This window comes from Rana temporaria, chromosome 6 (assembly GCF_905171775.1).
Source record: "Rana temporaria chromosome 6, aRanTem1.1, whole genome shotgun sequence".
NCBI lineage: Eukaryota > Metazoa > Chordata > Amphibia > Anura > Ranidae > Rana > Rana temporaria.
The window spans coordinates 195,927,450-195,953,278 of NC_053494.1; the positions used below are offsets into that span (position 1 = coordinate 195,927,450).

The 25,829-nt window shown below is 42.9% G+C and overlaps 1 protein-coding gene across 1 annotated transcript in view; it reads left to right on the forward strand.

The window, feature by feature from the left end:
* The window catches only part of LRP1B (LDL receptor related protein 1B), a 1,757,966-nt gene that overhangs the window by 1,549,551 nt on the left and 182,586 nt on the right, over window positions 1–25,829 (forward strand). Inside the window, exons 61-62 of the mRNA XM_040358043.1 lie at window positions 14,376–14,564; window positions 18,963–19,111. Of these exons, the coding sequence (XP_040213977.1) occupies window positions 14,376–14,564; window positions 18,963–19,111 (338 nt within the window). The remainder of the gene's footprint in view (window positions 1–14,375; window positions 14,565–18,962; window positions 19,112–25,829) is intronic.

Genomic DNA, 25,829 nt, shown 5'->3' on the forward strand with positions numbered 1-25,829 from the left:
AACTTCAATTATAACACATTTTGACATAATGGAGATCGGCGATCGTATTTATAAAATTCTTTTTTTTTATACCTAATGTCTAATGCCATGCATTATTAGTGTGAGAGATTTGCTATTTTTCTTCCCTCCAATATGAATCATTTGTTTAGAAAGTGCATTAAATCGTTGAGCTGTAATGCGACTTGACTGTGTTTATCTCATATAAATAACGGGTAAATTGTTGTGGCTTTCAGACAATGGCTTGTAAGTTCTTTTGGGAAATGTAGTTGCTGGAGTTTGGAGGTAGTTATTGGAATGCTATCATTTAATGTAAACAAGGCAAATGATTAAAATATGCGTAAGGCTGGCCATAGAAGTTGCGGATTTCTTTGCACAAGAAATGTGCACAATTCCCCCATCAACACAGACAGTGCTGAAAGCGGAATCCTCCTGCAGAGCAATTGTCTTCTCCTGGCGAGAGGGCAGAAGCGAGTTGGGGAAGCCATGCCAGCCGGGTGAAGGCAGTGATTATCGCTAGTGGCTATAGAAGCCGCTTGCGACAATCACACGGAAATCCAGCAGACTGGTTGTAACTGTGGTGGCAAAATGGGCTGTATGCAGAGCACACCGCCATTTTGCCCTGTGCTAAAAAGCACATACTCCGTCTTAATGAAATAAGCCATCTTAAAGCTAAATAAGTTCACTCACCGTCCATTCTCTGCCCATCCATTCAAGTCAAGAGACCTCACCAATTGTTCTCAGTCTAGCTCCCAGTCATGACTGCTCTGCCGACGCCCTCACAGGCAGTTTTATTAAAAACCCAGCAGGAAGTGATGTCACAACATGTGACCTCCTCCATAGGAAGTGAGCTCACATGGTGTGAGCTCCACCCAGCAGGATAACCCTTCTAACAGGGACTCAATACAGTAATATAACAATAACAAAATAATACAACAATACAATACAATGAATAGAAATACATACAATGAATAGAAATACATACAATGAATACAATACAATGAATAGAAATACATACAATGCTGGCTAAATTCTTATGGGCGTGTCTGGGCAGGGAGTGCATGTGCCCCTCCTGACCCAAAACCGATCACAAGCTCTCATATTAATCGCTGATAGAATCCTTAATCTGCGCCATTCCATAGAATAATGCATATCCAGATTATACCCTTATTAAAGGTGGAATGGAGGCTATCTACAGGCGTACGCTACGAATCCCAAGCCATGCTGATCAGACAAGAACCAGATAAGAGCGCACATCTGTCCATAACCACTAGTGTGCTTGCGGAGTGAGCGCATCCCCTCCTCAACGATCGTCGGTGCTAAATGCACAGAGGGCCCCTCGCCGGCGGACATACGCCCACGCCGCAAATATCACACTCCAACCTCAAGACATTTTCTACTACCAGACGAGATTCAACCAGCCTCAGACTGCCCCAGTCAGCTCTATTTAGAGCGGGTTGCGGAAGTACTAAGACTGGGTGCCATTATGACAATACATATTAAATACATCTTGAAATTTCCACAACATACCCAAGTTGATTGATTGATCAACTTGGTACATTCACCCGGGCCACTTAGGACCCTTTCACATGGTGCCTCCGTCTTGTAGATTCCGTTTGCTCAGCGGGGGATCACTTCGCTGATCCCCGCTAAACAGGCGGATGACAGGCCCGTGTCCACTCACTGTGCAGAGCTCCTCTCTATGGGGAAATCAGGTGGAAATAGACCTCCTGTCCGTTTTCATCTGATCCTATTCGATCCGATCTGCCAGACAGATGGAAAATAGGATCAACATTCGTCTGGATTTTGTGAACAGGATCGGATTGAATGGCGGCGGGTGCCAGTGGACATAGAGGAGAATAGAAGGTCCGCCTGAAAAACTGACAGGAGGACCTTATCAGAAAACATGTGTGAAAGGACCCAAATGGTTTGATTTCTTGCTGAACCAGCTAAGATTCGAACTGTGTATGGCCAGCCTAAGCAAAATCTACCTTAAAAGTTGTAAAGCTTTTTTTTCTAAATCAGGTAAAAATAATATATGTATATGTATGTATTTATTTTTGTTTTTGTTGTTGTTATTATAAAAAAGAGAAGTATGACCAAAGCTTCTTTGGCCATACATCTCTTGTGGATCACAGGAGTGCAATTGCTTTTGCTCTCCTGTGATCCAGAGTCAGCTGATAGCAGGCTCATATCTGCTATCAGATGATCTGGCAGAGCCGCTCCAGGCTCTGGAAGGATCCCAACAATATTGTCAGGATTCACCAGACTGCCTGATTAATAGATGGTTCCACCAGGCAGCGTATGTCTGGGTGTCAGACTTCTATCAGTTACATTGTTCCCAGCTCTCTATTGGAGTATAGAACACCTCCCCCTGAGCCTATGTTATTGAGAAGAATAGAAGGAAAGGAGTAGTTCTAAAACAAATTCTGTCCTGGGGGTAACAATTCTGCCCTCCACACTTACTGTAACACTAAGAAAGCATTATCACATTATCCACTTAAGCCCCAGGCCATTTTGTTGCTAAATGAACGAGCCACTTTTTGCGATTTGGCACTTTAACTGACTATGCGGTCGTGCGACGTGGCTCCCAAACAAAATGTATGACCTTTTTTTCCCACAAATAGAGCTTTCTTTTGGTGGTATTTGATCACCTATGCGTTTTTTATTTTTTGCGCTATAAACAAAAATAGAGCGATCATTTTGAAAAAAAAATCAATATTTTTTAACTTTTTGCAATAATAAATATCCCCAAAAAAGATATAAAAAAAAATGTTATCCTCAGTTTAGGCCGATACGCATTCTTCTACATATTTTTGGTAAAAAAAATCGCAATAATTGTTTATTGATTGGTTTGCGCAAAAGTTATAGCGTCTACAAAATAGGGGATAGTTTTATAGCATTTTTATTAATAATTTTTTTTATAGCGGACACATCGGACACTTTTGACACATTTTTGAGACCATTGACCATTGATCAGTGCTATAAAAATGCACTGGTTACTGTGAAAATGACACTGGTAGTGAAGGGGTTAACCACGAGGTGGCGCTATAGGGGTTAAGTGTTCCCTAAGGAGTGATTCTTACTGTAGGCGGGCGTGGCTTGCTGTGACACGTCACTGATCGTGTTCCCGATGACAGGGAACACGATCAGTGACAGTGTCACTAGGCTGAACAGGGAGATGTTGTGTTTACACTAACAACTCCCCGTTCTATCTCTCCGTAAGACGATCGCGGGTATGCCCGCGGTGATCGAGTTCGCAGGACCCGCGGGCGCGCCCATGACAACCGCTTCTTAAAGGGGATGAACAGGTACGTCCTTTTGCCCCATTGACAACGTCCAATAGCGACGAAACGCGCCTGGGAAGGATCACGCAGTGACGTCACCACGGCAAGGAGTAGGGCTCCTGTATGCCGGCCGGCAATTTACCTTTTATGCTGATTTTAAACGCTCGTTTGTGAGTATGATTTTACCTTTTTTAAAATAAAAGTGTATGTCACAGAGTCACGCTATGTGCGCCTGTCTTTTTTCATTTACATTCTAACGGTGGTGCTGAGACATCACGCTCAGGGGGCGGAGAGCTTCCTGGTGAAAAATCCGAGGATTAAAGGCCTAGGCTGGGCTATAGCCACCTGCCCCAAACCGCTTGCCTTCCGGTAAGCGGCTTTCCATTTTCCGGTGGAGGGTCACTTTATGCATATGTGTCACTGGGTGGTGTGGAACGTAGGATCTACCATTACAAGGACTGTATCAGAATATCTGTGAACATATATGTGCCATCTGATCAACCACGGACTTATTACATCTTTATTGAGTGTGATCTAATAGACTTCTGTGGCGCGGCTTTTTCTTTTGTTTACGTCCTTTTGCCTGCCCGTGCCATGCTGCAGATGTGTGTGAGGCGGGCGGCAACCGGTTAAGACAGACAGGGGTTGATTGACTAAAAGGAAAAAAGACTGCAAGTGCAGTTTCTCCAGAGCTTAGTAAATGAGCAGAAGCTCTGCTGACTTCCATTAACCAATCATGTGCAAGCAAAAATGCTATTTTTTTTTTACTTTCCTCGCACATGATTGGGTACTTTTTGCAAAGTGAAGGTTTATCTCAATTACTAAGCTCTGGGGCAACTGCCCTTGCAGAGGGCAACTGCACTTTGCAAAGTGCACAGTCTATTTGCCTTTAGTAAATCAACCCCAAAGTGTGTTGCTGGCAGGATCGGCAGAAACACCTAACAAATGGCCGTCGCATCTAAAGACTGCCAAGCTGCAATTTGTTATTTTTCATTCTTTTTGCTTTTAGATCTACTTAAAAAATGCTTGTTTTGGTAGAACTCTATTTGCTTATTCATGTGTACATGTTTTTCTTTATAATATTTTGTGCTTAGTGATGTACTGCTAGTAGTGTAGATCTGCGCTTGTTATAAGAGCTCGGGGCACGTCACACTTCAACTATTCTGTTTCCTTCAAAGCAATCTCGTTTTTTGGCTTTTGCAATGTAATTTGAGTAAAGCGACTCTTTCCAACACCCAATTGTTTACTAATTTAACTGAGCCAGTGAGATTCGTTGGCTGACACTGAGGAAAAGACATCTGGTCAGATGATGAAAAAAAATAGCAAGTTTTGTATACATCGTTCAGGCAGTAGGCCAAATGGCCAGGTATAATGTACCTTTCTGCCCACTGCCTCTATCCTGGGATGCATCTCATGGGTCCAGGCCAAAGAGATTGGAAGCTTAGGTTGTCTTGATTTGTGATTTGAGTTAAAAGGGGCGGGGGGAGACAGTAAAGGGATATATATATATATATATATATATATATATATATATATATATATATATATATATATATATATATAAAAAGCAGTGCAGCGCAAAACATTTAGAACAATACTGAAATTAGTCATTTCTAAATGTTTTGCGCTGCACTGCTTTTTATATATAGTTACTATTGGGGATTTGATATTTTGACCCTCAGTGTTTTAGCTGCTGTTTTTAGGTTTTATTTGCGCTGGTTGATTTACTTTTATCTAGTAAAGGAATATAGTCCACAGAAAGCAGAGAACATAATTGTAAAAAAAAAAAAAAATGTATGTAATGTAACCAGGGGCATATGTGGGCCTGTGTGCAAGATCAAGAGTGGGCCCCAGGCACCAGCAAATTAATAAATGCGACGGTGTATAGTATGTGCAGGAGAGGAGTACAGAGTGTATGGAGGTGGGTAGTATGTGCAAAAAAGGAGTGTGGAGTGTACAGCGGTGGGTAGTATGTGCAGGGAGAAGAGTGAATAGTGTATGGTGGTGGGTAGTATGTGCAGGAAAGGAGTGTGGAGTGTACAGAGGTGGGTAGTATGTGCAGGGAGAAGAGTGGGAAGTGTATGGTGGTGGGTAGTATGTGTAGGAAAGGAGTGTGGAGTGTACAGCGCCGTGGGTAATATGTGAAGTGTATGTTGGTGAGTAGTATGTGTAGGAAAGGAGCGTGGTATGTACAGAGGTGGGTAGTATGTGCAGGGAGAAGAGTGTGAAGTGTATGGTGGTGGGTAGTATGTGTAGGAAAGGAGTGTAGAGTGTACAGCGATGGGTAGTTTGTGCAGGGAGAAGCGTGCAAAGTATATGGTGGTGGGTAGTATGTGTAGGAAAGGAGTGTACAGCGGTGGGTAGTTTGTGCAGGGAGAAGAGTGCAAAGTGTATGGAGGTGGGTAGTATGTGTAGTAGAGGAGTGCATAGTGTATAGAGGTGGGTATGTGTAAGATAGGAGTGCGGAGTGTATGGAGGTGGGTAGTATGTGTAGTAGAGGAGTGCAGAGTGTATAGAGGTGGGTATGTGTAAGAGAGGAGTTTGGAGTGTATGGAGGTGGGTAGTTTGTGTAGGAGAGGAGTGTGTAGTGTATGGTGGTGGGAAGTATGTGCAGAATGGTGTCAGTAGGGCAGTGGACTGTTAGTAGAGAATACTGCAGCTGCTGACTTTTAAAATAAGGACACTTACCTGTCCAGGGTGCCCGCAATGAAGCCAATTGTTCCTTGGCACTCGGGTGCTGCCACCGCCATCTTCGGTAAGGGATTTTAGGAAGTGAAGCCTTGTGGCTTCACTTCCTGGTTCCCTACTGCACATGCTTGACTCGCGCCGAGCTATCCCACTGGTCCCTGCTGTCTCCTTGGACCTGTGTGTCTCTCAGAAGGCAGCGGGGAGGACAGAGGAGGCACCGGACATGGCGTAGATAGCTGCGGGTGGCTCGACTATATGCCCGGAAGTGGGAGCAAAATACCTGTATTAGACAGGTATCTGTTCCCCCTCCCCCTGAAAGGTGCCAAATGTGACACCGGAGGGGGGGAGGATTCCAAAAAACGGAAGTTCCATTTTTGGGTGGAACTCCACTTTAAGTACAACAATGGCTTGCCATTATCCCTTATCTACTGTTGTTACATTACTGGATGTAACAGTAGGTGGCACTGTAGGTAAAATCTACAATTACAACTCCTGGGCCACACAAAACCCAGCAAAGCCCCTTTAAAGCCATTTTATAAACTGAGAAAAAATATTGTTTTTTCTACCAGAATGTGCTTTACTCAGATGAATGTTTTCCATTATGTCTTTGTGGACAAGCTGTAACTGTGAACAAATCTCTTAATTATTTTCCCTCCTGACTTCACTTCTTGAGAACTTGGGGCCAAATTCTCAAAAGAGATACGCAGACTTAACTCCATTTTTCTAATTTTACACGGCGCGTATATTTGCGCGCGATCGTCAAAATGACTTAAGCAAAGATTTCCGTATTTTCAGCCGTACTTAAAGTAGTTACACCTGCGCATTCCCGGGCGCAAATTACGCTAGGCTCGCCGCTGTTTTTGATAGGCAAAGATGCAAATGAGGGAGTTAGGGCGATTCTCAGAATTAAGTGTGTGTGCCGTATTTTCCGCCCTGTGCGCACCTGTTAGTTTTTCTGACTAAAGTTCCACATTATAAAACCAGCCCTAATTTTACACATGCTGTGGAAGGGTTTGCAGAAGGGAGTTACAGCTCTAGTTGTGAAGTTTGTTGCTGAAAAATGCCAGGACCAGCAATGATTTTGACGGCACTTGCTGCCTTACAGGCACAAAGGAGGAGGAGGGCACAGAGGAGGAGGATGAGGGCACAGGCGCGTGTTTATCGGCCACGCCGTGATATTTGGCAAATGCCAGTTTATGAGGTCATTGGCAACTACCGATTTGATAGGGAGGCCATCCTGGAGATTACCCAACTCCTTCATGAGGATCTAATCGCCCCAACCCTACGTTCCCATGCCCTGACACCTCTGGAAAAAGTTATGGCAACACTGCATTTTCTAGCGAGTGGCTCCTTCCAGCGAGCATCTGGAGGTGTGGCTGGGATGGTGCAGTCCACCATGAGTAAATGCCTACATCAGGTGGTCCCTGCCATACTGCGGCGCATGAGCCATCAGTTTGTCATGCCCACCCAGGAGGACCAGCGTGTGCAAGCCATGACAGACTTCTACAATATTGCTGGCTTTCCTAAGATCATCGGTGCGATTGACTGCACCCATGTGGCACTCCAGCCCCCCCATGAAACTGAACACCTGTTCAGAAACAGAAAAGGGTGGCATTCCATCAACGTCCAGATGATTGTAGATGCCCATGGCCTCATCTGGCACGTTTGTGCCAAGTTTCCAGGGTCGTGCCACGACAGTTTTATTCTACGGCAGACCAAGATCTACCAAGACTTGGAGATGAACGTTTATGGAGACAGCTGGCTGATTGGTGAGTGACATTGGTGTCAGGTATGCCCCCCCCATGATGGAGACATCACAAGGGGCACATGCATGACTAATATCCTCCTGTCTTTTCCCTTACAGGTGACTCAGGATATGCATTGGGACCCCACCTGATGACCCCCTTTAGAAACCCCCAAACACCCGGAGAACGAAAATACAATGAGGTGCACGTCCAGACCCGGGCTATAGTTGAGCGGACTTTTGGCATGCTAAAGTCACGATTCCGATGCCTGGACAAGACTGGGGGTACACTATTGTATTCCCCAGACTTTGTATGCAAAATTATTGGTGCATGTTGCATACTGCACAATTTTGCATTAAGAAAGGGCATGCATGTGGACATATCTCCTGACCTGACCCCCCACCCAGGCAACCCCCCCCCCCCCAAACCCCTCTACCCGGTCTGCTGAGGGCCAGGCAATCAGGAGACAACTGTCTGAAGGCATCTTTGCCCAGTAAATGCATCCTAATACAATTTTTGTTTTTGATTTGACAAGACCAAATCACAGAGATTATGTGACCTTTAAATCTTTATTTTGTTAAATAAATGCACATTACTTATATGCCAAACAGAATGTTTATTTTGATTTACAAAACGCACATTAATTATCTCACAATGAGAATGCATGAATGCACGTCACTGTGGTCCCTAGCACAGACACATCACATGCACATAGAATTGGATTAGATCCAAGTACCCCCCCCCCCCCTTTGGTACTTGGGAGCAGTAACGCCCCGCCACGGCTCCAATTATGTCACTGTGCATTCATACACCATTCAGGAACCTAGGATGACTTCTCCCTGGTCCTGGGGATCCCTACTCCACCAAAACTGAGGGTGACACCCTTATGTTTTCAGGAATGCCATCCCCCCACATTCACACATCATTCACACACATAGACCAAATCATAAGTACAGTGTAAAAAAAAAAAAAAAAAGTACCCCTGCAAATTAGGGATGTTGCCGAGTGCTCCTTCTGGGCTGCCCACGGGCACGGGCACGGTCACGGGGACGGCCACGGGGACGGCCACGGCCAACTGGGGGATCTTCACGGGGGGGGGTCTGTGCAGGGGAGGGAGTATTTTCAGGGGGGGGGGACTGTGCAGGGGAGGGAGTATTTTGAGGGCGGGGGGACTGTACAGGGGAGGAAGCAGCCTCCCCTGGTGTCTGTCCTCCTGCTGGCCTTCCCTCCAAGGCAACGGCTATCCTTGTCAGACAGGAAGTTATGGCAGCCGTATTGGCCTGCACAGCCCGGGTATTGGCCTGCACAGCCTGGGTGAGGGCAGTCACCTCCTGGGCCACACCTGTTGTGGCGTTCCTCATGTCCCACAAACAGGTGATGACCCCCACGGAGTTGGTGGCCACGTCACCCAGTGACTCCCTCATTGCACCCAGGCTGCGCTCCACCTTGCTGATAGTTTTTTGTATTGCAGACAGACTGCGGGTCTGCCGGACATTGTCCCTCAACAGACTGACCGGCAGACGCACCAACCCCCCCCTGTTTTCAGGGGTCGGCATCCTACTTGCCCCTGAGGCTTGTGGCCTTGGAGGAGGAGTTGGAGTGAGCCATGGGTGCTGCTGCATGTTGGAGGAGGGTTGGAAGGGGCGACCCATGATGGTGGCCTGACTTCTGGGCGCCTGTGGGGTTCCCTCAGGGGATGATTCAAAGGTCATATCTTGGCCCATCATTATTTCCTGCCCAATCAGAATATTGTCATCTTCCTCCCCCTCATCCTCCTCCCACTCAACATCCAAATTAGGGGAGTTGTGGGCACTCCCCTCCCATGGCGAATCCTGCCCTTCTTGTGACTCTGCATGAGCCTGTCTTGGGGGTGGTGCAGCAGCCTGCCCTGATGGGCCAGCAACCTCCTGACCTGATGGGCCAGCAACCTCCTGACCTGATGGGCCAGCAACCTCCTGACCTGATGGGCCAGCAAACTCCTGACCTGATGGGGCTGCCACCTCCTGGGCTGATGGGGCTGCCACCTCCTGGGCTGATGGGGCTGCCACCTCCTGGGATGATGGGGCTGCCACCTCCTGGGATGATGGGGCTGCCACCTCCTGGGATGATGGGGCTGCCACCTCCTGGGCTGATGGGGCTGCCACCTCCTGGCCATCTGGGGAGGACACAAAACAATCACAGGTTGTTGTATCCACAAACTTGGCACATCTTCCCTTCCCCCACCCACACATGCTAATCACCAGATAGAAATTCAAAAAAATTACCTGTCCTCATAAGAGGATCATTGTCAAAGCCAGGCAGGCCCACCACCTGCTGTGGGTGGAAACACTGGGCCACTGCCCATTCCTCCTCACTCATCCTGACTGGGCAGGGTCCCCCTCCTCCAGTGCCCCTGGTATGGGCATGCAGCGTTGCCAGCTTGTTCCGGGACACGCTCCTCAAGTCATTTATTTTTTTTTGAACTCCAGCGATGGTCCTGGTCTCCCCCCCCCCCGCCGCATTGATCCGATCGGTGATCTTTTGAAGGATCTCCTTCCTCCTGGCCGGGGTGGTGGTGTGGCTCTCAGGGCCATGGAGAAATCGCCCAAATTTAAGGACGCCCTGAGCAAGTATATGCTTCTCTGCCGGTGAAAAATTTAGCTTCCTGCGCTTGGGAGCCATGACAGACAACACCCAGCAACAGGGAACTCAGCCAACAAACAAACAACAATACACACACACACCAAAGAAAATACAAACAAGCCAAAATAAAAAATAGACAGACAGCTACTATTAATTCGAAAACAAACAGGCAAAAAAGAAAAACAAAAAATATAAACAAAACCCAAAAAAAACTATTAGTAAAAACAAACAGGCAAACAATCAAAACAAAAAACAAATTAGCAAAAACAAACACCAACTATACCCTCCAACTCCACAAACACTTTTCTCACAAAACAATCTTACCAACAAACACTGACAAACGTTCAAAGCAGAAGCAACTTGCTTTAGGAAGGGAACACAGGGAAATACTTTTGCAATTGAAGTGTGTTTGACTGGGGCTATTTAGCCACAGGGCGATCTTCAAACTAAGTACGCTTGGCCTTTTACCTATCTCACTGATTGCGCTGACCAAAGTTCTGCACATGCGCATTGAGGTCCAGATTCGTGCGCGCATGCGCAGTACGGCCGGCACTTCATTTGCATGGGGTCACGGCTCATTACAATGAAGCACGCCCACTTCAATCCCACTTGCCATAACCACGCCTTAGGCATTGAAACTTAAGTTAAGGATGGCGCAGTTTTGAGCGCAAATGCACTGAGAATACGGTAGTTACGACACCAACTTAGGGCGACCTAACTTAAATGACATAAGTTAGATAATCCTAAATTTACACATGGTTTTGAGAATTTGGCCCTTTGCATCTCTCGTCAAAGAACTTGATGGACTGGTTACCAAAGAAAAGAAATAGTTACCCACAGAGCCCTTTAAAGTCGGTACATATTCTCAAATTGATATGTTTTCTAATGTCTGCGTGCATTGCTCTGAATACTTAAATAGATTTTCAGGGTCTGCCTTTGAATAACAAGTCAACTGGTGAAAAGTAATTTAAAACTGTTGGATAAAAGTCAGATTGTGTTATTAGATAAGTGACGTTGGGTTTGGAATACTAATCGTGTCATTAAAGATGCCTTAGGTTGGTGGAAAAAATTATTATTTTTTTGTTTAATTGACTTTTTAATAGGCTTTGAAATATTGTTCAATACAACAATAAATTATTTTTTGTCTTTTGTGCTTTTTTTTCTTTTTTTTTTTACTTATGTCAACTTATTACAGTTTGGCTAAATAACTCTTGTTTTCTTTTTAACTGCCGTATTTCAAGCGAGTTGTCTCCTTTCTTTTTTGTCCCTGAGAGAAGTGTCGCTTTTCATGAGATGGAACTTTTTGCCTTTTATCATTGCTCCATTATGACAAAACAGCGGTAGGTCTGAAATGTTGTCTTTGTAGCTGATGATATTCATGCGCTGTAATAGTGCCGAGATATATCAGCGTTTTCCACTCCTAACGTCATCTAAGTTTTCAGCAGTGATTGCTTTGCTTTGTTCAGTTCAGTCCCCAGTAGGTTTATCATAGCAGAATGTAAAGTTGCAAATTTGTGTTTTGTGGATCCAACATCACAAAATCATCTTTTACGGTACATATCTCTTAAAGAGTCATGACATACAAACTGTTGGTTTACTTTTGGGTAGATGTTGTTATGCTAAACCAGTAGCCTTCAAACTGTGCCCTGCGGACCAGATGTGCCCCTTTGCTTGCCTTTATCTGGCCCTTCGGGCACCATTCCATTCCACTGACACCAATGATGGGGCACCATTTCTCCCACAGTCACCAATGATGGAGGACAATTCCTCCCACTAATATCAACAATAGGACACTTTTTCTTCCACTAAAAGCAAGATGGGTCATTGCTTACTCCCACTGATGCCAGGACATTTTCGACATCCTCTGGCCGTACTGGCCCTGTAAAGCTTGACGGACAGTAAAATGGCCCTTTATTTAGAATGTTTATGGCCTGTTTATGGCCTTCTAGATTTATGGATTATCTAGTATCTAAGATCCTCTCTTTCTAGGTCCAAAATTTGGTTTCCACGCCCCTAAGGTAGCAGATTATTGGCTATAAACATGGCAGTTTTGGAAGTTTCTGTTGATTGGAAAAAAAAGACAGTTTCTTATGGTATATTTGAATGATCCAGTGAGTGTGTTCTCAGTACTGAAACTAGGTAGGAAGCCAGCGGGTGCCCAGTCACTATACAGACAGGTGAAAAAAATGGCTTCAGCCTAAGTTCCTCGTGACCACACTCCTTTGACGTGTTTCGTTCTATCCATGGGCTTAATAATAGAGACAGCAGGGATGACTCACCGTTTTTAGGAAACCAGCGGCTGCCCAGCCACTATACAGACAGGTGAAGAAACGGCTTCAGCCTAAGTTCCTCGTGACCACACTCCACTGACATGTTTCGTTCTATCCATAGGCTTAATAATAGAGACAGCAGGGATGACTCATTGTTGTTAGGAAGGCAGTGGGTGCCCAGCCATTATACAGACAGGTGAAGAAATGGCTTCAGCCTAAGTTCCCTGTGACCACACTCCCCTGACATGTTTCGTTCAATCCATGGGCTTAATAATAGAGACAGCAGGGATGGCTCATTGTTGTTAGGAAGGCAGCGGGTGCCCAGCCACTATACAGACAGGTGAAGAAAAGGCTTCAGCCTAAGTTCCTCGTGACCACACTCCCCTGACATGTTTCGTTCAATCCATAGGCTTAATAATAAAGACAGCAGGGATGACTCATTGTTGTTGGGAAGGCAGTGGGTGCCCAGCCATTATACAGACAGGTGAAGAAATGGCTTCAGCCTAAGTTCCTTGTGACCACACTCCCCTGACATGTTTCGTTCAATCCATGGGCTTAATAATAGAGACAGCATGGATGACTCATTGTTGTTAGGAAGGCAGCGGGTGTCCAGCCACTATACAGACAGGTGAAGAAAAGGCTTCAGCCTAAGTTCCTCGTGACCACACTCCCCTGACATGTTTCGTTCAATCCATAGGCTTAATAATAGAGACAGCAGGGATGACTCATTGTTGTTAGGAAGGCAGCGGGTGCCCAGCCACTATACAGACAGGTGAAGAAAAGGCTTCAGCCTAAGTTCCTCGTGACCACACTCCCCTGACATGTTTCGTTCTATCCATGGGCTTAATAATAGAGACAGCAGGAATGACTCATCGTTGTGCGGGTTTTGGCCCCTTAACAACCAATGAATCATCTCTGCTGCTGACAGCAGGCATGAGTCACTGACTTTTAGGATGGTGGGGGGTTCCCGACTCCAAACATCCAATGCAAGAACGGATGCAAATATGAACTCTTTCTCCATTTACATCCATTTAGGTCCAATTTCCATTTTTTTAATTTAACAAAAATGGAGACTTGTTCTGTTTAAAAAAATGGACACGGGTATAAATGGAAGACTAGCCATTTGCTTTCATTCGCCCATAGGGGAGCATTGCTTTCCATTTTTCATCTATCAATGGATGATGGAAAATGGATAAATAGAATTCCGGTTGGAAAAAGGGAGCTTACTATAGAAGAAGTGTTACTCTGCCAGCATGAGAAATTTGAACAACCTTTGTAAGTTACTAAAAAAGTTATAACCCAATTGTGCATTACTTTTGCAACATCCCTTATACTGTATTATTTTCATTTGTGTATTCACCTGTTTGCCAGTATTTCAGCTTTAAGATCTAATGAAAACATATATGGTCTAAGATTTGTAGGTAATTTTCTTGTAAAAACAAACTATCTGTCAAATATTTATTATGCTGTTTCATTTGGGCATTACATGAAATGCAGCAAAGTCTTATGTTGAATCCATTTGGAATGCTTGTAGTAGTTGATCCCACAAACCTTTATCTGGGTGTTTTTCTTCTTCCAACCTTGCACTTTTTTTGAGCAGTAATTAAAAAAATAAAAAAGGCATAGTGAACTTGACAGCTTGTCACGGCAATTATTCACCAGAAGTTATGTCACAGACAGTTGTATCCATCTGACTTTTCCGTATTAAATATTTTAGTTGGCTTTCTTTCAGCCTTACACATTTATCTTTTCATTTTTGATTACAGTTCCCAACCAAGATATCCAGAGTGTGATTGCCCTGACATTGTTCGATGACTACATCTACTGGACGGATGGCAAAACCAAGTCTCTGAGCCGTGCGCACAAAACCTCTGGGGCTGACAAGACGCTGCTACTTAACTCTTGGCATGCCATATCTGATATTGAAGTGTACCATGCCTACAGACAACCTGATGGTGACTATAATTTGGTTACATTTATGCTTTATTCAAAAAGGCACATGGTATTATTTAAAAAGTAGACATCCTTTATTAGGGCTCATTTAGACATGTTTTGAATTTTGTTATATGAGTGAGTGAGTGAGTGAGTGAGTGAGTGAGTGAGTGAGAGACTTGTAAAGCGCAACACATGCGAACTGAATCGCCTCTGGGCGCTGTATCCATTTCATGGGTAAGGAACCCCTTGACCTCAGAAGAGATGGGTTTTAATCTTTCTCCTGAATGTCAAGTGGTCCGACTCCAGTCGGATGGTGGTTGGTAGTGCATTCCACTAACCCACCTATCATGTTAAGATGCTTAATTGTCGCATTTTGCATAAATTTTTGACATGTTTGTGTCTTGTTAAATAATACTTACCAGACACCACCCCTGTGTTGGTTTTCTATTGTATGGATTCGTATACAATCATCTCAGCTAGTAACACTTTCTAAAAGCATCTCAACCATGCTTTAAGTGACATTGGGGCATTTGTGGGGTGCTTGAGGTGCAGTTGCAGCACGTTTGTAGAGCATTTACATTGACATGAATGGAGGTGTTTTGGGAGTGGTAAAGCCAGCAGAACGCTACATGTTGGATAAATTTTTACGCAAAGCGACTCAAATATTAAGCTTCAGAGAATTTACAACTTGGTGAGGAGGCATTGTATTGCCTTCTCACCACTTGCCTAAACCCATTGGAACCTACTACAGGCATTGCAAGTGTTTGCAGAGTGGCCCCATCCACTTGAATGTGTTGCGCTTGACAGGTGACAGGGGCCATGTGTTCACCTATAGCTGCTGCCTCTGCAGCCAAAGGAGGTAGCGGTTGGGATTGTAGTAAAATTGGGGCTTAACCATGGAGTTTTCCAACCCTACAACCTCACATGTAAACAAGTAATGTATTTTAAATTATTAGTCCTTGGTGTGGTGGTTGCAATCATTTAATTGTTTTTAAGATTATTTTGCATTATTCTCTTGGTAACCCTGCAAATACCACACTTCTTGTCCCTTCTTTACTGTATCTATGGAGGGAGCCATGGTTGTCACTGATGGCCCACTCCATGAGTTACAAACTTTTCCATATCTCCATCTCCATTATATGGGGGCAAGGCAATTGGTTGCTTACAGAGTATAACTAGAAAGGAAAATATTATTCTTTACAGCTTACGGTAAGGGACAAGGACACTGCGGGGCAGATCCACATAGATCTGCACCCACGCAGCATTTTAGAGATACGCTACGCCGCCGTATCTTACCTGGCTTTAAGTCAAATACAGGAAGATTTTGCACCGTAAGCTACGGCGGCGTAGTGTATTTCTGCCGGCGGAATTCAAATCGGCGGGTAGGGGGCGTGATTCATTTAAATGAAGCGCGTCCCCGCGCCGATTGAACTGTGCATGCTCCGTTTCTAAATTTCCTGCCGTGCTTTGCGAGAAATGACGTTGCAACAACGTCATTTTTTGAACTTAGACGTGACTTCCGTCCATCCCTATTCACGGACGACTTACGGAAAAAAAAAATTAAAATTTCGACGCGGGAAGGACGGCCATACTTTAACATGGCAAGTCTATCTATATGCTGCAAAATAGCAGCTTTAACTATACGCCGGAAAAAGCCGACTAGAGACGACGTAAGAGAATGCGACGGCCGCGCGTAGGTTCGTGGATCGTCGGAAAAATCTAATTTGCATACCCGACGCGGAAAATGACGCAAACTCCACCCATCGGGCGCCGAAGTATTGCACCTACGATCCGAAGGCGTACGAAGCCGTACGCCTGTCGGATCGAACCCAGAAGCCGTCGTATCTTGGTTTGAGGATTCAAACTAAAGATACGACGCGGGTAATTTGAAAGTAAGCCGGCGTATCAATAGATACGCCGGCGTACTCGCTATGTGGATCTGTCCCTGCATGTCTGGCAAAGTCAACATGTATTTTTGTATTTGCTGGAAAAGTGTTACTAAACCAAGGACCTTGCATTCACTATATATGGCCTCTCATAGTACACAGAACATGGAAATGCAATTATAATTAGTACATTTTAATTGCTAAATACTTTTTCTTTTCAGCACTATATAGAAATCTTGTGACTTCTATCAGTGTCTGGTAAAAGCTTGTAGGATGAGTTTTCATTCTCCCCTGATTGTCCTATGATGCTGCAGTACCCCTAACCCTCTGTCTGGACAGATCAGTGCTGACTGATTGCACCCTCCCAAGAAAACAAAAAACTTTCTAGCAATACACACCAAACTGAGCATGTGCAGAGTGCCCCCAAGGCTCTGTACTACCAGGAGATGGACTGGGGACTGTGTAAGAAGGGGAGGATCTGTGCATACAGAATTAAACAGTCATTTTACACAATTTGCAGGATTAACCCCTTAGGTTCCATGGTGAGTATATCAAGCATGTTTTCATATACAGACTGATTTTACTGTTGTGGGTTTAGTAACACTTTAGCTTAAAAAAAATGACAATGACTGCAGACAGCCCATTTAAGATCTATAAGCTGTAATATATTGCATTTTTGTTTTGGGGTTTAGCTATCTTGTATTATAAAATTTGTATATTTATTTTGAATTCGAAATTTGAATTCCCACAATTTTGGTTGCCATTCTATTTTAAAGCATAATTATGGCCTCGTAATTGGGCATTTGCCTAAATATTCTGAACGCCTTTTCTCCTGGCAGGAGAAAAGCAGCAAACCAAAAAAATCAGGCCTAAAGCCACATTTTGCAAACCCATATAGGCATGTTTAGGTCAATCGTTTGGACGTTCGTTCATTCCATTCCATAATTCTGGCCATTAAAATTAATAAATGTGAATTTATGAATAAAAGTGCTAAACACGCCTAAACACACCTAAACATGTTTGCAAAATTCACCTTTAGACGCATATGTTTTATGCTGCTTTTCAGCCAATTTTTTTCTGCTTCAAAAAGCCTGCAAATGACCATGTGTGCTAACATCGAGGAACATTAAAAAAAAAAAGTCAAACTCCCTTAAAAGTTGAGTTTTTGGTGCCGAACATGCATAAAGCCTATAAATAAAGGTGTACTTTTTTACATGTATATATCTAAAAAGACTGTACATTTGCTTTGGGCAGCCTTATTAAAATGCATGTAACAAAAGTTTAAATTGAAGCACCACACCACTGCTAACATGTCCAGATATAATATGTATTCCAATAAAAGTCAGGGAGACCATCCAAAGAGTGTGTAATGTGTTTCAGGGATTCAAAATGCCCCTTTAATGGACTAGAATTAAATGCCACCCCTTATGTTATTTCTTCCTGTGTAATTACAAGCACAGGCCTTGTAAGAAGCTGGTTTGGAAGCCTAAAAATACATGGCAAACTTACAAAATCACTTATATCATAGGACAGAGGTCCTCAAACTACGGCCCTCCAGTTGTTCAGGAACTACCATTCCCATAATGCCTAGTCATATCTGTGAATGTCAGAGTTTTACAATGCCTCGTGGGACTTGTAGTTCCGCAACAGCTGGAAGGCTGTAGTTTGAAGATCCCTGTCATAGGACATCTCATCGTGGAAATGCCACACTACATGGATACATTTTTGGCGATACCTGACCAATACACCCATATGAGCTTGTTGGAAATCATATTCAAAAACTATGGCCGATAATATGGTGTTACCACACTTTGCATAAGTAACAACCTGCACTGTTTTTGGAAGGGTTTCCACAAGGTTTTGTAGTGCATCTTTCAACATACTGAAAAATGTCTGCAGAACTCAATTAGAAAAAATAGCCCTAGAAAGACAATAGCCTGGGTTGGGAGAAGATTGGCATTCTTGGCAATCCTTTTTGAGAAGGGTCCTCAATGTTCTTGTAATTACATAGGAGAAAATCAAGATCAGCTGGGTTGGCATTCAGCCGAAATCTTTTCCATTCTCCTGTTTTGAAAAGTTTTCTAATCCCAAATCCTAATTAACTATACATGTACGACCACACAATAATGCTGTCACATCACCGTTCTCTGGAATAAAACAATCAACGTACTTGCAGCAGTTAGAGAATTTAATTAAGTGCTTAAATATGAATGAATTGTTTTCTGTTGTAATCTGTAACCCAGCTGTAATCTTTCATTTCCTGGTGTAAGGAGAGAGCAGGTAAGCCTCATTTGTATTCACGCAGATTCGGCGGATGGCTTCTTAAATAGCTTTTTATGTAGTGTGAGAGTGCTGCTCTGTTATCGCTAGATCATACTTACCATTTTATTAACGACTAGATACATGTCCTTGTCATAATGCGCCCTGCGTAATTCTTTATTGGGTCCCTCTTCTGTTTAAATCGCCTTATTAAAGAATTCAATTAACTTTATACGCGTTGAAATGTGATATATTGTCCCATTGTCTTTTTAGTGCCTGACCACCCTTGTAAAATTAACAACGGGGACTGCAGCCACTTATGCCTGTTATCTCCTTACAAGTCACACACCTGTGCCTGCCCCACTAATTTTTACCTCGCTGAAGACAATAAGACATGCCTGTCCAATTGTACCGCCAGTCAGGTAAGTGCTGGGTAAAGTTTCATGGAATAAAAATGTCTTGATTTATTTTCTGTTTTTTATAAAGCTGATCTGTCGCCACAAATATCAGCATAGTACATATGTCTGAGCAGACACAGCAAATCACCTAAATTATATTTAAAGCCCAGTTTTAGATAGAGCAGCGAATGGTTAAAATCAGATTATTATTTTTTTTTGTTCTCATTGATGTCCAGTCCTGTAGACACAACTGGGAGTGGGAGAAAAACTCTCCAAGCTGGTAAACTCCCTCATAGTTGTCAGTGTCCCCTTTGGAAGAATTCCAGTCTATTTTTGTTCTGCTCCAAACTTTAGTTTATGTCTCACTGTAAGCCCTTTTTGACATGCGATTTGACATGTCAAATCACCGGCATTTGCCGGCAATGGCACCGTCCTAATCGGTGCAAAACCGCATCTGCGGTGCGGCACCAATTTCAAAAAGGAGTTTCTGTACTCTCTTACTGTCTCATTCCCGCAGCCCAGTGTGAACCTGGGCTCAGGCATCGTTTAGACTTGCTGTTGGAGAGCGGCAAAAATGCACGGCTGAGCCACATTTTTGCTTCCAACCAGCACCCCCCCTTTTAAACTGCAATAGGCAGTGGATGGGGGTGTTTAGATATCGTGCCTACGATTTATTGCTTACCCAACTTGTAACTATACGTGGGCAAACGCTACACATTCAAGTCAAACAACCTGGCTATGGCGCATTTGTTGGTAAACATTAGGCATGTGCATTAGTTTTCGTCCAAATGCATTTTCATTCGTATTTAGTGTATTTTCATGTTCGTTTTAATAAACGATAATTAACACAGGATCCGAAAGATCCGGAAAAAAAATGCAATCCATTATATTTTCATATTGTTGTGACAACAGTTCGATATAGATAGATAGAAGATTTGACATGACGGTGACAATAGCGATCTGTGTCTATCGAACCTGCGGTCAAATGTGCCTAACCTAACTCTATTAGTCTGATATTATTCAACATAGAGAGAAAAGATTTGACACAGCGAGAAAAGATTTGACATAGAGAGAAAAGATTTGACATTATTAAGACATGAAGATTCGACAAAGCAGCTAAAATAAAACAATCGCCGCGAGCGGACATTTATGGTCAAATGTTCCTCCCATAGGCTATAGAAGAATGTTGTTTGACTAGTAATAATAATTAATAAATATAATTATTACTAGTGTCATACAACATTAGAATTCTACTATAGATTGTGGGTGGAGCATTCGACCAGAAATGTACGATCACGCCATCATACAGTTTAACTGCTTCGTCGAATCTTCTTAGAACATCCGATAGACGCCATAAGCCTTCAATTGACAGATTCAACCTTAATTAATTCGGATTTTCAGAGGAATGCATTTTTTAATGAAACAAAATTAATAAAAAACTATTTTCGGGAGTAACTTAATAAATGTATTTTTTGGACAAAACCGAAATTCCCAAAAAATCTAGTAAAACAGGTGGTGAGGAGGCATTGCATTTCTTCCTCACTAGCTGTCAGTAGCCTCTGGAGTTCAATCTGACAGTGGATCAGGCTTCAGAGGCAAGGGATATTCGGGCCCCTTTCACACTGTCACGCGATTTTGCAGCATTATTTCAGCCACGATTTTGCCACGATTTCAGAGAATGCCTGTGTAAACTTGCGGTCTATGGATCTCAACTCACATCAAAGTCAGACCAAAGTAGTACAGGGACTACTTTGAAGTCATTGCAACTTGAAGTCGCAAAGATGTGAATGGTTATTAGACATGTGCATTCATTTTCGTCCGAATGCATTTTCGTCCGAATTTCGGGTATTTTCGTTATCGTTTTAACAAACTAAAACGAACATACAGAATCCGAAATCCGAAAGATCCGACATAAAAAAATGCTTTATTTTCATTTTCATTACTACAACAGTTCGATATAGATAAGAGATTCGACATGATGCTGACAATAGCAATCTGTGTGTATCGAACCTGTGGTTGAATGTGCCTAACCTTAACTCTATTAGTCCAAGATTATTCTACATAGAGAGAAAAGATTCGACATTATAGAGACAGTGTTGGGGTAAACCATTCGACATGAATGACGAAGATTCGATAAAGTAGCGAAAAACATACAAATGTTGAATCTGTCATTGAAGGTTTATGGTGTCTGTCGAAAGTTCTAAGACCAATCGACAACCAGCTAAACTGTATAACGCCGCAATCGTACATTTCTGGTCAAATGCTCGGCCCATAGGCTATAGAAGAATTCTAATGTTGGTTGACTAGTAATAATAAATAATAAATATAATTATTACTAGTCATACAACATTAGAATTCTACTATAGCTTGTAGGCGGAAACATTCATCCGGAAATGTACAATTGCGGCATCGTACAGTTTAGCTGCTCCGTCTTCTTGGAACATTCGACAGACACCATAAGCCTTCAATGACAGATTTGACCTTAATTTATTCGGATTTTTAGACAAATGCATTTTTTAACAAAACAAAATTAATAAAAACTAATTTCAGGAGTAACTAAATACATTTATTTTTTGGACGAAAACGAAATTCCAAATCAAAATTTTTTAGTGTGCATATGTCTAATGGTTATCATTGGAAATCATGGGGTACAACTTTTCATGCGACTCTGATGTCCAAAGTCAAAGGAAAAGTTGCACAAGTGTGAAAGGGGCCTTAGAATGCCATAGAATGCATTAAGGTGAAAAAGGCAAGGCTTTAAAACCCCTTTAAGTTCCCTTTTAATGTTAATTACAATGTACCTTTTATTAAATGTCCACCTCATTATAATGCACATCAGCACAAGCTGATGCATTATCATATGTCCTGATGCCATGACATGCATTTTGATGCATTTCCATTTATTCCGAAGGAAAAGGCATCAAGCAGTAATGTGAAGATCCAAATCCAACCTAATGCACACAATCAGACAAATGTTCGAATGTGAGCATTTTGTCGGAAATTCCGACCGTGTGTAGGCTCCATCGGAAATTTGCTGTCAGAATTTCCAACAACAAAAATTAGGGGCAGATCCACAGAGATCTGCACGGGTGCAGTGCATCAGAGATACACTATGCCGCCGTAACTTTCCCGGCTTTGGTTAGAATCCTGAAAGATTGTGCGCCTACGTTCGTGGATCGACGTAAATCGCTAATTTGCATACCCGATGCAGAAAACGACGCAAACTCCACCCAGCGGACGCCGAAGTATTGCATCTAAGATCCGAAGGCGTACTATGCCGTACGCCTGTCGGATCTAACCCAGATGCCTTCGTATCTTGGTTTGAGGATTCAAACTAAAGATACGACGCAGGTAATTTGAAATTACGCGGCGTATCAAGTGATACGCCGGCGTAATTCCTTTGAGGATCTGCCCCAGTGTCTTTAGAACACTTTTTTACAAGATTGGAACTGTGATTTTAACACTGAAAACGATCAGCTCAAGGCCCCTGGGACAGGAAACCAGCATGTGCAGAAGGCAAGGAAACTTTGTGATTTGTAATCCAAGTTCCCATACATACACAAAATATATTGGAACAACAATGATTTTAATCTCTGCTACACTCTGTGTTCAGTTACAGGGGAATAAAACAACCCGCACATTTTATTAGACAGAGAAGAGCTATGTGTTCCTCTTCTTTAATGCCACAAAGAGAAAAAAAAAAAAGATTAAAATAAATTATTGCATTCTAATGTGCAAAATTGTAAAAGTTCATTAAAATTGGATAAATATTTTATGTTTTTCATTCTGGATCTAATGCTCTGTTGCCATGATATAGTGTTCCACTGCTTGGAATCAATTTTTGCAATTCCAGGATAATTTGAACTGCGCAACAAAATCCTTCAAGCAGGTGTTCTGCTTTTGCGTTGCTAATTTTCTTAAAGTCTAATCTCACCAAAAAGAAAGTGCTCAGCAGAATTAAATTAACGAGGTCTCTTACCGACCTGCTACACTTTTATTTTATTTCTGTCTGTTCTTAGAAAATCATCTCAGCAGAGAAATCCTTCCATTCCTCCATGGTGCTTACTTTGGGCATGGTTCTAGGAGTCATATTCATTGATGGTTTTAATATATAGCTTTGACATACCTCAGTAGACTGATAACAAGTCTTATTTTCTTCCAAGGAAATCTCCCCATGGAGTCAAGTGCTGGTTCCCTTTGCAGGGTTTATAGAACTCTGAAATGCTGTATTTGCTTTGCAAAGTGTTTACCAAGTGACACTATCGGGGCTCAGCAATGCTAGCCCTATGCCATGCATTAAAACGTTTTCTTGTATCTTATATCTCTTCTAGGGGAACATTTAAAAAAATTCCATTTATGGTGCAAGGAAAGTCCATTTTGTTCTGAATATGAATAATATGATCACAAGATATACTTATTTTGCATAGGAATGAAGACTTGCTGCTCAATTTTGTCTTTTTTTTTTTTGATACACGTACAACTATGGGAAAATGAAAACAATATTTGATGCAAAGCTTTTTGGCAATAAGGCTCCTTTCACACTGGGGCAGTATGTGCAGCGCTATACCGTCGGAATTGCCAAAAAATTACTGCGTTATTCGGTCACTAGCGGTGCGGTATTAACCCCCGCTAGCTGCCGAAAAATAGTTAATACCGCCCGCAATGCCCCTCTGTAGAGGTGCATTGCACACGGCATTACCTTGGTGTCCCATTGTTTTCAATGGGAAGAAGCGGTGAATGAGCGGTATACACATCGCTCCAAAGATGCTGCTTGCAGGAGATTTTCATTTCATTCACATTAAGAATGCTGGGGCAGGAGTATTTCAGGCGTTATTTATGCACAATTTTTAGTGCTAAAAGACCTGAAATACGCCTTAGTGTGAAAGGGGCCTTATTCTTCACTGGGCTGAACTTATTTCTGCAGTCCATATAATGCAGTAAGGTAAATAAAAACCTTCTGCCTTTACATAGTAAACAGGTACAGGGGACACGTATGAGACAATTATGTCCTTACTGTGGTACCATCCCAACATAGACATATACCATATTAGAACAAAATAAGGTGGGACTTTACATGCACCTTGCAAGGTCTAATGAAAACACAAATCATCAAAATGTATATAAAAAAAACATATGTTTATTCTATAAATACACATAATTGATTGTAAAAAAAACTAGTTAAAAACAGTTACAGTAGGGTTATCCAGGGTGTTATCCCAACTGTAAAATCTGGGTACATGACCTGCGTATTTCATGGGATAACCCCCTTCATCAGGGCCGATGGTTCATCAGCGCCGTGCACAAGCCCAGCAACTCCAGCCGATGTCTCCGTCATCATTGGATAGATTGATAGCAGCCAGAGCCATTGGCTATGGTCAATCAAATCCAGTGACTCTCGAGCAGGGGTCAGGGGGGCTGGCCTGAGTCCTACTGTCTGTGTCAATGGACACACAAGTGCCCCTATGGAAAGTGGCTATATGTGGGGGCACCCAATTAAGAGGAGGAGCCAGGAGCACCACCAGGGCACCCCAGAAGAGGAGGATCAGGGCTACTCTCTGTGCAAAACCCTTGCATAGACATGTTGGTTATTAAAACAAAAATAACCTTTACATTCACTTTAAGTGACATGAGTCTTGATGCAAGCAGTAGATTAGCTCTTGGAAGCAGATATGCAAAAACCTAAATGCCTCAATAGGGGGTGTCAGTGTGAGGAAGTGTGCATTCCTACCGTCATTACATTTGGATGCAAACATCCCTAGGTAAGTCTCCATGAAATAACTAAAATTCTAATGAATGAAAGTAGTGGGCCAGAGACAGTACGGTTGGGTAGGAAAAGGATAGATAGATAATGCTGGGTGTCCTCCAGCCAGGAACTAAGGTGGGCTCTAGTGCACAATGGTGTCCGTTTATGAAGCAGTGAAGAGCGGTGATCCCAAGGATCACTGCTGATCACAGCCCATAAACAGTTTATGAAACAGAGATAATCAGAGGGAGAAGTGTTTGAACTTGTTCTCCCGCCGATCATCTCTACACACAGAGAAGTCTCATAGACTGACACAGTAACGGCCAGTTTATGAAGCTGTGATCTGAGAGCTTCACTGGCGATCTGAGTCAGAATTCACCCTCCCCGATTCACCAGCTCAGAGGTGGTGAAGCGGGGAGTGAAGAGGGAATCCCGGGGGTTCTGAGGAGGAAGGAGGAAGATTTTTAACTTCCTTCTACCTCGTTCTGACCCCCCAACACTGTAACCATGCCCCCCTGTAATATTTATGTGTATACATACATATATATAATGTGTACCTGTATATATATATATATATATATAATGTGTGTGTATTTACATGTATATACAATGTGTGTGTGTGTATACATGTATATATTATAAAGGGGGACTCGTTTATTTTAATTACATTACCCACGCCATATGTCAGTATACTGATCGGTGATAATCTATCACCGCTCAATAAACTGACATCTCATACTGATTCCAGTATCACGGCCGTTCTCCACTGTTTGAAGTGTTGGGAGATCACTTCACTCCTCCAAGGATGAAGCGATCTACTCTGCTTCATAAACTGGCACACAGAGGAGAAAAATCTTCACTGTGAATGCCGGAGAACGAAGCAGTGAATAGATTTCACTGCTTCATAAACGGACACCATTGTGTGAAGCTCAGAGTGTGCAGTGAAATCAGAGTAAGCTGTTTCAGTACAGGAGAGATGCCTGTACAACTTAGCAAGCC